The 12,296-nt window shown below is 37.9% G+C and overlaps 1 protein-coding gene across 9 annotated transcripts in view; it reads left to right on the top strand.

The window, feature by feature from the left end:
* SUN1 (Sad1 and UNC84 domain containing 1) overlaps window positions 1-12,049 on the top strand; it is a 33,577-nt gene extending 21,528 nt beyond the window's left edge. For 5 of the 9 annotated variants that reach the window (XM_015642928.2, XM_015642935.2, XM_033517851.1 and 2 more), the window contains 15 exons: window positions 158-268; window positions 1,640-1,738; window positions 2,384-2,477; window positions 2,590-2,648; window positions 3,809-3,954; window positions 4,105-4,329; window positions 4,834-4,920; window positions 5,296-5,339; window positions 6,245-6,380; window positions 6,929-7,183; window positions 7,696-7,780; window positions 8,192-8,307; window positions 8,783-8,950; window positions 9,786-9,878; window positions 10,298-12,049. In XM_015642928.2, coding sequence (XP_015498414.1) covers window positions 158-268; window positions 1,640-1,738; window positions 2,384-2,477; window positions 2,590-2,648; window positions 3,809-3,954; window positions 4,105-4,329; window positions 4,834-4,920; window positions 5,296-5,339; window positions 6,245-6,380; window positions 6,929-7,183; window positions 7,696-7,780; window positions 8,192-8,307; window positions 8,783-8,950; window positions 9,786-9,878; window positions 10,298-10,411 — 1,832 coding nt within the window. In that variant the 3' untranslated portion in view covers window positions 10,412-12,049. Of the gene's footprint in view, window positions 1-157; window positions 269-1,639; window positions 1,739-2,383; window positions 2,478-2,589; window positions 2,649-3,808; window positions 3,955-4,104; window positions 4,330-4,833; window positions 4,921-5,295; window positions 5,340-6,244; window positions 6,381-6,928; window positions 7,184-7,695; window positions 7,781-8,191; window positions 8,308-8,782; window positions 8,951-9,785; window positions 9,879-10,297 lie in introns of those variants that run through there. The other 4 variants (XR_004499419.1, XM_015642933.2, XM_015642934.2 and 1 more) reach the window with 4 other exon arrangements.
* Window positions 12,050-12,296: the final 247 nt, after the last annotated feature.

Below are 12,296 nucleotides of genomic sequence, written 5' to 3' on the forward strand. Positions count from 1 at the left end.
TGTAGTATTTCCTCCAGCAAGCTTCCTTCCCCTGAAGTTTGCATAGCAGCTTTTGGGCTGATAACTGATGATGTGAGAACTTGAACAAGTTATCTTGTAACAGTCTTGACTTGATCCTGGCTTTATCCCATTAATCAACTGTTACCACAATCAACAGGTGATGACTGTAAAGGGAAGAAACATCTTGAAATATACACCACAGACCACATGCAGTCCTCATGGGCTAAAAGGGTAGCAAGGACCATTTGGCACACCTTTTCTTCTGCAGGTTGACTTGGACATTTTTGTTTGCTTTTATTTTGCATTGCAAACTCACAATTTTAATCACACGTTTTGTGTTTGGGGTATTTTCTCCTTGCTTTATCTATCAAAGTAGGGCAAAAATGTAAAGTGTCTAGACAACTAACTTCCTTAACACCTCTTCTGTCTGAATTCTTGTTCTGATTTTGGCTTTTGTATGAGCTTGGCAGGCTGCTTATCTATTAGTGAAAACAAGGTGCAGGGTAATAGGCACCTCATATGTTAGAAGGAACAAGTCAGATTGTTAATTTATTGCATTTTGGGGAGATCTGTACTTTGCTTGCTTGAAAAGCTGACTTTACATGAAAGCAAGGTATGAGATACTGGTATGCAGATTATTTGAATAAAGGGGTTTTAACATTTTATTTTTGTTCTAGTGATAGTCAATTTTTACAGGAATCTTATATAGGGATAGAATCTACCCTGTGAGATGAGCGTTCCCTAGCTTGAATGACAGAGGCATCAAGGATCTGTTGAGTGCTCTTTATTCAGCAAAGGAAAATGATTTACAAAAATTGGGTTGGTATATCTATAATCCCTCAGATTAACCCAGACATATCTGCTAATCTAAAAATGTAGGATTACTTTCTAAACATATATGGTGTAGTTTGTTCTGTAGAAAGATTGGTCCTAGTCTTGGACATAGTAATTGTTGGCCTCAGCAGGCTTTAAGTTACAGCATTTTATTACAGTTTTTTGGAATGGGGAGTTGGTGGTGGTAGTTTTGTTCTCTTTAAGAGATACAAAACTATCCTGCTGAACATCCTTGGGAACACTCAGTTTAATGAAAATTTACTGCTTGTAACCTTTAGGTGGGAATACTTTCTATTATTTATCAATATTTCTTAGACATCACTGGAATTTTAAATTTTTAATTGTTCTCGCTTCTGTGAGAGTAACCCAGATAATGAACTTTGTGTATAATTCTGAACAAACAAGATGCTTTTAAAGTAATGATGTGCTTAAAGCTTGTTTTTGTGGTAGTATTCTTCCTAGTCTCTGCTACACTTTGCATGGCATTGTTAGATAAACATTACAAAATGTAAACTTTGATTTTGGAAAAGTGATATTCTAACTGCACAGGTGGTGTTCAGTCTGTTTATCTCGGTCCATGAGAATTCAGTTTCTAAGCTGTCTTGGTTTTACTTGACTACGTGTTTATTAGTGCTTGCTTTGCTTTAAAGTAGTGAAGAACCGAGTTTGAGTTTACATAAAGGTACAGTTTAAAATTCTGCAGAACATGTAGAGGGCAAGGGGGTCTGTTTTACTGCATGTACTGAAGAGAACCTTCAGCTCCTTTGTGTCTGTTACCACATGGAGTTAATTTGTTATAATCCAGGTTACTTTATGCTTCACGTGTTGCGAACAGTGGGAGCCACGGGATGGTTTGTGTCGGAGAAGGTGTTGTCTCTACTTTGGCTGGCCATTCTTTCTCCAGGTTACTATTCTCATCTGTGTGTGTGTGTGCATTGCCTGTTCTCTTCAGCAAACGAGGGGACAGCAGGGGCTTACCCTAATTCAGCTGTGCTTGTGCTCTAGCTTTTGTCCTGAAACGCATGTGCTGCTTTATTGACCAAAATAAGCTTAATGAGAGGCTGTGTTTCTGTTCACAGGCATTACAGGAGACTAACCAGACTGTTTCATGAGGGAATGAGTGTGTAAATAGCCCTGAATATGGGGTGTCCAGAATAATAGGGTGTGTTTGGTTTGGCAGTCACTTATTATATTTTTATTCCTCTTACCAAAAACTGCTGCTGCTAATCTGTGTTTCCTGGAGCATACTGAGGCCTCCAGTGTGTGATAACTTGTGTTCAGACATTAATACTGAATTTCCAGCAAGGTAGCGTTGTCATAACAAACGAGCACTTCATCTCTTTGCATGGCTGTTGACTTTGTTGAATAGCTGATGTTACAGTGCTGTCGTATTTGTGATATCTAGATGTCAATAAGCTGCATGCATTGCCTTATCCATGCATTTCTCCACTCTGCAAAGCATTGTTGGCCACAGCTGCATGTCCTGCTTGGTTTCTTTGAACATGTGCTGCAATAATTACATTTCACACTCCCACCTTTTGTCTTCTAGGGAGGGCAGCTTCTGGCATGTTCAGGTTGCTTAGAACTGGGTGGTATCAACTTGTTACTCTGATGTCTTTGCTCAAGGTGTTTCTTGTAAGAAGGTGTGTATCCTTTGAAATAATTGTTTTGTGAGCAAGTTATTTACCCAGTTATAATATAAAACTATTAATTGTAAATACGTTCTTTCTTGTAAACTTTCCTCTCTCTCTCTAGATGCTTTCCAAAGAACTACAGATGGTTACTGTTTCTTATCCCACTCCTGTTTCTACTAGGTATGTCAGTGTTTACTTATGATGCAAATCAGTGTGTGTACTCCAGCGGTTCCAAAATAGCCTTTTGAGTTGATTTTTGAAGAAGATGAAGAACTAAAAAGATCAAGTTTGTTTGTGAACAGGGTAGTAATTCAAGCTCCCAGAGTAGTGACAAGTCAACAAGCTTTCCCCTTGTCATGAAAGCAATATCCTTGATTTAATTGCATAGAGCTCTTTAGAAAGAGTGGCCGAGGAAGCAAATGCACTAAAGTCCATTTTTCTTTACCTCCTTTTTGTAGGAGTAGCAATGAAAGAGTAGGCTGGGTACTGATGGCTTTGTCAGTCCCCATAGAAGTGTGATTAAGATTTTACCAACTGATCCAAAGTCTTTCCTTTGCTCCAGAGCATGTTTTATTTGCTTAGGATACTACTTTAGAGTGGTTAGTAGACAGTGTTCCAGGCCAGCTGTCAACTTTGAAGTGAAACAAACTGAAGTATTTACCAGAAGTGCTGGGCCATTTCTGAAAAGCAGTTTCGTGTCTTTGTGAGTCTTAAAAAATTGCACTATTTTGTGGAGAAGATGAAGCTTCTTGGAAACTTGGAGTGGGGATTCAGAGTCCTCTGTACAAGGGTGAAAAAGAAAAGAATTTACCCTGTGTAGACAACGCTGCTGCTTCCCACAAAGATATTGCAAAAATAAGTTCAATCTTGTGAAATGCTATTTTATTTCCATGAAAGCCTAAGTTTCCTCCAACTTTCATTAGCTCTTGTGCAATGTGGTATGTAGTAAGTGTTTAATGCAACATATTTTCCATGGAGAAAAAACATCATTTACATTTGCCTTCAGAAAATGTTGCCTGTCTTAATCAGCAAATGTTACCAAGGTCCAGGGAAGCAGTTGTATGAGTCTAGGTTTGTACCATGATATTGTAAGTGCAAGTTGCCTTCCTCACAATGGTGTGAGTGGTAGGATGGGTGTTCCCTAATATTCTTGAGTGCTTGATTGAAAAATTTTAAAGCTGACATGTGGTGATTTTTGTTTAGACTGGAGCATTGTCCATTGTGTGGCACTTGCCTTGCAAACTGATGATAGCTGAGTCCTTAAAAAGACCATTTGTAGATATCAGCAGCTGGAAGGGAGAATTCTTTTGAACACATGTTGCTTTTTGTTTCTGTTTTAGGTTTGTGGTTCTGGGGGCTTAATAGCTTCATTTCATTATTACCTCCATTAAACTGGACAAAAATTGACAGAATACAGAGAACAGATGATTCTGTTCATGTTCCTGAACCACAAGATGATTCTTTTCATTCTGTGCAACCTCCAAAGGTAAGGGAAGACAGTCTAGGGAAGAACTTGTGTATATTTTAAGTCCTCTTAACTCCCATGTCTTCAATATTTTGCAATAACTATTTTCTGAACAAGTATAATGTAAATAAGTTGATTTTTATGTATTAAGACATCATCTTTATACTTTAGGATACCATAAATATCTTTGACTTTGGTCGCATAAGTGAGCTGGAAAAACAAATGGCCTTCGTGTCCGACAGATGCCATGACCGAAACAAAGAGTATAACAAAGTGATGAGCCTGCTCCAGAATCTTCAAGATCAGGTTGCCACAATGAGTGACAGAAGTGAAACATTGAATTTAATAAAAAATGTGATGAGTCAGTATCTTAAAGATATGAAATTGGAGGAAAAGGTAAGACAGTTATTGATGTTTCCTGATACTGATAGCAGTGTTGTGTTTTACTAATGTGGATTGTGTGCAATTTGACTGGAGGATTATTTTTCTGATCTAGAAATAACCGATAGGGGTAATACAGGCCAGGGAGAAGTTGTGGGCATTTGTTCCTCCTTTGTTATTGCTGACAAAGGATTAATTCCAGAGAAGTGGCCTAAAGTAGATTCCAACATTGCTAAAAAGCTGTTTGATTTATCCTGTTTCCATACAGATAAAGAAGACTATAGGAAGGACTAGTGACAAAGCGGGGATTTAGTGATAAACTTCCCTGTATGTAATCCCTACTACAGCTAAATCAGACTTCTGTATTTATTACAGATTCTGTAATTTCTCACACTACCTGCAGGATAAATCACTTAAACATTCACAGAATGGAAAGAAAAGTACACTGGGCAGAAAATATCAATTATGGTATTTGTACTCCAAAAGAAAATACACCCCCTTTTTCTTCCCTCTTTTAAGACTGACTTCCTGGCTTTACATAAAGAACATGAGTTGCGCATCCAGACACTGGAAGACCTTCTTAGAAAACTCGCAGCTGAATCCAAGGTATTGACAGTGAGCTTTGCTGACTTGTTCTAATTGTAACCTCTTGATAAAACATACTGAGTTTTTTTATTTGCTGTTCCAAACAGCAGTTTCCTTTACTCTGGCTATTACAGTTCCCTAAGTCTCAAAACTTGTTTGTGCTTTTGGTCCCCTTTCTTGGAGAGGGTTTCATTCCAAAGTTTAAAAATTATTCCCTTGACCACTGAGACAGGTTCTATTTGGAATGAAACTTTAATATAAAGAGGCACAAACATAATTGTGAGCACAGTCCCATACAGATGGTGCTAAAATTTATTTTCATATAACTTTCTTTATCCTTTTTCTGTTACTTGAGTTTCTTTGTGTATGTTAAAACTTAACTTTTGTATTTTTTAGGACATCCAGCAGGAGTTCAACCTAGCCAAATCAAAATCAGTGAGGTATAAGCACTTTTCAAATGTATTTTGCATTTTCACTCCTGATGCCACCTGACAGTGATCCTTATCTTGTCAGTTAACTGACCCTGAGAGGTTCTATTGTCAGCAGAAACACTTCTGTCTTGTACTGGATTTCAGCTGTGATGCTGAACATCAGCACAGGATCCTCCTCCAATGTGGGGGCAACCCTACAACTACAGTTTCATTAGAAAAAACTATATAATGGAGGAGAATGAGGGACTTCTCATCCTCCTATACATGCATTTGTTTTCCTTCAGATCACTTAGTGAAATATACAGTAACTGCTTTTGATGGGCATTTATTAAAACTGATGGGTTTTTATTTAAATTCTTGAACTATATAAATTCTAATTTTTGTCTCTTGTTTTTTGGCTTATTTTCTGAATTTCCATTTAAATTAGAATTAAATGTGAAACGACTTTAGAATGATGGTTGAGACCTTTTTCCATAGCATTCACTGGACACTGATCTATATTGGTCATATATGAGCTGCTATTTGTAACTCAGCACTGCCACTGGAGTTACTCTGGTTTGAGTGAGGTAGCCTGAGGCTCACTCAAACCAGTGGCAGACTCACACAAAGTTTGTCTGGTTTGCCAGAAGCCCTTAAATTCCCCAAAATCTATTAACTGACTTGTCAGCCTGATGATAATCTGAAGTCATCACTGCTGGATTTTTCCATAACTTCAAAATACTTTGCTTTGAATATATTAGTTCTAAGTATGCCTTAAGTAACAATATGTTACAACTGTGAGTTCACTGTGTGTGTTGTGATGAGCAATTAACTAGGAGAGCACTTTTTATTATACAAGTATATTCTCACACCTTTGGAATTTGATGGAATGATTCCAACTACTTTCCTAATGATTGACTCCTTGTTTTTGTCAGAGATGATGATCAATACAGTCTCCTTATGTCAAAAATTAAAAAGCTAGAACTAGATCTGGCTTATATGAAATCGGAGCTGTTATCTGGGGAAGGTGTGAAGACGAGTTGTGAGAAAATGGATGTCATTCATGAAAAAGTAGGTTCTGCAGCTTCTCTAACTGTCCCAGTAAAATTTGATATTACTTGGTTTTGTTCACTATCTTGAAATGCACTGAAATCAGTTACCTGGGGGTAGTATTAACCTTAAAGAGTGACAGTGTTTTATGTAGGGTTACTGTGAATTTTTCCATTAGTGCATAACATTTTACTAGAGAGGAGTTTATTGCCTGTTTTCTATAATTGCAGGGGTTTGCTTGTAAGTTATGATGTAGTGGCAGTTCTCTGTACAGTACTTTGTTGATGTATTTTGCTAACCCATGGAAATATGGAAAAGAAACTTGTGTAAAAGCAAGTTAGGTTTGTTATCTGAACATTATTTCTAAAAAATCCTGCCTAAGTTCTTTTGAAGCCTTTTAAAAATTCTGAATGGAACGTAGTCAACCAAAGAACAATAAATATTGATATGGGATTATCAACTTTTACTTAAATAATGACTAGTGATAATGGTCTAGCTATGTGCCTGTTGTATATTTTTATAGGTATTTATAAAAACTAATAATTATCATTATTAATGGCTTATACTAGGTAGATGCCCAGGTCAAAGAATCTGTCAAGCTAATGCTTTTTGGTGATCAACAAGAAGACTTCCCTGATTCACTTCTCCAGTGGCTTACCTCCAATTTTGTTAGCAAAAGTGATCTACAGACTTTGCTGCGGGATCTTGAGTTGCAGATCCTCAAGAATATTACACTCCATATGTCTGTAACAAACCAAAAAGTAACATCTGAGGTAGTTACAAATGCTGTGACTAATGCAGGGATTTCTGGAATCACAGAAGCGGTGAGTTTAAAATCTCAAAAGTTCAACTAAAACTGGAAAGAGTTTGTTCATGGGCATTTTGTGGAGCATGACTGCCAACATAAATGTTAATGCTTTTAGGGGATGTGAGAAGCATCAGTTGAAATGAGGAGAACTGCAGAAAATTGAGTGTATTCTTGCAGCAGCATTGATTGTTGCCTGTTGTGAATATTTGCATTTTTTCAAAGTGTGCTGTCTTGAAAATTGAATTCCCAAGAAACAAATATACCAAAGAAATTCAGCTCAGGGTCTTGGGAAGAAGGAATGCTGAGTTAAAAAAAACCAGCAGTCAAGATGCAGTATGAACTTGTATTTTGAACAACCATGCATTAAAAGTGGCCCCTGTCTTGACAGAGGCTTTCAAAGACTTGTGATGAGGTGCAGCCCATCAAAAAGATGCTTCCAACTTCACAGATATGTAAATAGCAATTATTTTATCACTTGATCTTATTAAAATATTTTCCTTCCATTCTCTTGCACATGTACACCTCTAGCAAGCACAGATTATTGTAAATAACGCACTGAAACTCTACTCTCAAGACAAGACTGGGATGGTGGATTTTGCCTTGGAATCTGGAGGTAAATAGTAGAAGAAACACAATTTTTTACTATTCATGCTTTTAGTAGTGTTTACGAGAAATATTAAAATGAAGAGCAAAATTTAGAGCATTACTGTGTGCTGCCTGATGATCAGATCACTGCAATCTGTGATGGTGTTTACAGGCCTGTACATCAGTCTAGGTGTGCATGGACAGGAATAGAATAGAATTCCCAACATGTCTACAACTGGATAAGAAAGAAATGAAAAACCTTTAACTTGATCTTAAAATAACATTGTAGGTGATAGAAGCATTGTATCTGCAGAAAATTATTAAATCTTAACAATATCTTTAATCTGGTATTCATTAAGCTTTATATGAGTCTCTGTCTTAATTACTCATTCCTTCTTGAAGACTTTTATTTCTGCTAACCTGACCTATCTTTTTTGAGGTGGCAGCGTTCTGAGTACTCGCTGTTCTGAAACCTATGAGACCAAGACAGCATTAATTAGCCTCTTTGGAATTCCTCTGTGGTACTTCTCCCAGTCTCCCAGAGTGGTGATTCAGGTAATTAAAGGGCAAGTAAACAAATGCAGCAATTTTATTTTGTTTTGAGTGTTTTGGATGGCTCTTTGGGTGTATCTCTGTAATACATTGGGGGCACAGGTACTTTGAGCTAAGTTCCCAAGAGTGGGATTCTTCTGGCAGTCCCTGAACACAGCTTAAGTCCTACTCTAGTAAACTTGAGACTCAAGGGAAGCTTGGGTGGTGCATTGGACTTGTGCAAAGTGTGAGGGCTGGGAGGGTTCCTGTTGAGAACTAATCTCAAGGTAGGTCTTCAAAACACTGGTAGCTTGGGTGGGTGTGGTGTCTTTCTGAAAAGGTCCACCAAGGAGATTATTTCTGCTCCTTACTGTTTAGCACTGTCCCTAAGAACTCAGAATTCATTACAACTCTTTATTACAATAAAAATAAATTAGAAAACACTAACATTGTTTTATGTTGTGTCCCATCTTGTTCTCTCCATCTTCCTACTGTGCAGCCGGACATGTATCCAGGAAACTGCTGGGCTTTCAAAGGATCACAGGGCTATCTTGTGGTGAGACTTTCCATGAAGATCTATCCAACTGCCTTTACATTGGAACACATACCAAAAACTCTTTCACCAACAGGAAATATCACCAGTGCTCCTAGGAATTTTTCAGTATATGTAAGTCTGTCTCTGAATTTAAGTTGATGTTTGTTTGAATACAGAAAGAATATTTGTGTTCCATACCTTGGAAAATAGTAACTTGAGGGAGGACAGCTAAGAGAAAGAAAATGATAAATTGTTTCACTCATTGCTCTTAGAATTTTTTTTTATTTATGAGCTTTGAGATTATGAATAAGAAGCATTGCAACTAATTTTGGGCAAGTTATTCTTTATTCTTGCTTTATGCAGTAGTTTACACTTTTGGAGGGAGATAATGGTTTTTCATTTGATCTAGTTCTTTCATACACTTTGTTTCATCCTCCTTCCCATTCTTCCTCTCTCCACCCACTATCCCTCCCATTTTGTCTCTGCATCTTATCTGTGATGTGCCTTAAAGTATTTTTTAATCCATTTTACCCAGCACCGCAGTTGTGTAGGCAGGATTTCAGAACAGAACAGACCACAGGGTGTATCAGAGTGGTTATCATATTTGAGAACTTTGTCAGGATTTTCTAAATGCTTCAACAGTCACCTGCAAGCATCTAAATCTTGACTTTGGCCTTGATGTTCTCTCATTTGTCCTGAGCAGTTTATATTGTACACTCTGATATGGGTTTAGCCATGGAAATTAAAGGGTTTGACCATGAAAGCATATAAACAGCACAACTATTTACAAGGCAGGAAACTGGAATACAGAGCTGTGCTTGAACTTTAAATTACATGGGAAACATTCTGATCCTGGCTTGATAGACCTTCAAGTGCTGTCAGTTGATACTGTGTGTGTAGGCATGCTTCTAGTTTGGGTTTGATTGGAAATTTGATTGAAGCAAAAATCTTTATCCTGTTGTTATAGGGTCTGGATGATGAATATCAAGAAGAAGGCAAGCTTCTAGGAGAGTATGTCTATGATCAAGATGGAGAACCACTGCAAATGTTTCCAGTGATGGTAAGTCTAGATTATAAGATTTAAAGTGTTAGGAGAAAGTTATTTTTATTTTCTACACTTGTGTGCAACGAACAGTGAAGGGAAAAGGCCTTATTCTCACCTGGGCACTCTAGGAGCTGAGGTAAAAAGTACCTACCTCTGCCTCAAAACCTATGGCCTAAATAGAAGAGAAGGGAGGAAGGTTTGTTGCTATGTGGATACAAATAGTGGGAAGTTGCTAAACATGGCAAGAGTCTATTGCTGCTTCAGACTCACAAATAATTATAAGGCAAGGAAGGTTCTGTTCAAAGGAACAAAAAATTTGCAAGGTATAACTTGGGTTCCTGCAAGTACCAATAGTCATTAATAACTAAGAAAGCTGCAGCTGTTGATGACAGAGCTCTGACACTGGTTTGTCTGTTTGCTTTTTCCTTCTCCAGGAGAAAAATGAAGATGCATTCCAAATAGTGGAGCTGAGGATTTTCTCTAACTGGGGCCATGCAGAGTACACCTGCCTTTATCGGTTCAGAGTGCACGGGAAACCTGCCGAGTAATCCACACTACAGCTGGGGGTGGCTGCTTTGTACATTTTGTTCCTAATCTGTATATACTGGGAAGCCTACAACACTGGAATCTGTAAAGGACGAGGATGCAAGATGCACACTGCAGAACTATTGATCCTCTGATAAAGGCAGAAGACTGTCAGCAGAAATGTATAAACCCCAATTTTTATTTGCTCTAAGGCTCAGCTTGTAATTGCCAGTTTGCTTCATATTTCTGTGTCCATGCTGAGAGAAATAATGCATGCAAACAGCTCTGGTTCATAAAGCCCAGTTGGCAAACAGGTGATACATATTTTATTACAAATGAATGTATAGGTTTTTTTTAAAGAATAAACCACACTTTCTGCAACTAGGAATCTGTTCTTTTTTATCCAGGACTTAACTGCTAGCTTGGCACCATAAGCCAAAAACTGTGGTACATTTTGAACTCTGACTGTGGCTAAAGGTGTCTTTCAGTTGACAGTTGGTTTTGACCTTTTTGGTGGCTCCAAAAGGGCTTCTTTGCTACATGTTGAATATAATAAATACTACTGTCAGGGAAAGCTAACACAACCAAAACCAGTTTAAACACCAGCGACTGAGAATGCTTTACTGTAATTTGTGGCTGCAACTTGCTCTAAAAGTCAGGGATAACTTTAAGTAACTAAAGTTATTTTAAGGGTTTTTACCATGGCAACTTGGCCAGTTTGTTCTTTTTTTAGTGTCAATCCCAAATCGACCTTGATGTACTGACTGACTGGCTCAGAGCTGATAAGCCTGCTGAATTGCTCAGTGAACACTGCTGTACAGCAGTTGAACTACCTTAGTTTGGCAAAAGATTTGGGACAAGATTTCCTTAGACTGATTGATTGTTATATTCCATAAATGTACTGTGAGAATTCAGTGTGTGGAGAACAAGCCTGAAGTAATTCTTGCTGCGTCACATTTACAAGAGGGACTCGAGCTCAGCGCTGCTGTGTGCAAACACGGGCATTCCTGATCCTCCCCACCAGCCTTAGTCGGGTACCAGATGAGTAGAGTTGCTCTTGGAAACAACATTTCCACGTAGAACAAGATGAAACTGCTTATTCCCCCCCTTAGCCTTGCTGTTTTGAAGATCCTTTTCAGAAAAGATTCCTGAAATTCACTTGTATGCAGAATTTTTATTTTGCTGTTCTAGTGCATTTTGTAGTTACACAGAACTGTTACCACATGGACCTGCTGACTGGTTTTCTGAATTGAGTTATGTATGTTGCACAACAGTCCTCGAATGTTTGAAATACAAAAAGTCTCCATGTGAAGAACTGTTTTTCACTCGTCCTAGAGACAGAACCTATGGCCTACGCAGAGGAGTAGATGACACTGTACAGGTGTTTTCATATTATAGGTTACATATTTAAAATTAGAATTATCCTGTATAAATTGAAATTAGGTAGCTGGGGGGGGGAATATTTTGAATAACACTAACTTATTTTTAAAAAAGCAAGATAGGACTTTGTGCAATGTATTTTTGTAAATGCTTTTCAAAATGTCTGTTATTCTTTGCTGCCTCCAAACTGACAAGATGCTATTGAGATGTTTAAATAAAGAGTTTTAATTTTTGAAGGTGCATGTAATACTTGAAACAAGAAATAAAGCCTCTTTTCTGCATTTTTTTTTTTAACCAGCTGCTTAAATAAGTGAGGAAACATTGTGATTTCAACATTGGCCTGAGCTGGGGCCGGGGGGTGGATTTCGCTTAGGTTTTTACAAAGAGCAGGGTCACAAAGCTTTGAAGAAGGGCAGGTCCAGAAGCAGCGTGTGGCTGGTAGATAAAGATCAGAGCTGGAGATTTGGGAAAAAAGGGCAGCTTTTTTTTATTTGGGAAAAAAGTGCTTCCTTGCTGGCTGACTTTGTG

The sequence above is a fragment of the Parus major genome, chromosome 14, assembly GCF_001522545.3.
Source record: "Parus major isolate Abel chromosome 14, Parus_major1.1, whole genome shotgun sequence".
In the NCBI taxonomy this organism is placed as follows: domain Eukaryota; kingdom Metazoa; phylum Chordata; class Aves; order Passeriformes; family Paridae; genus Parus; species Parus major.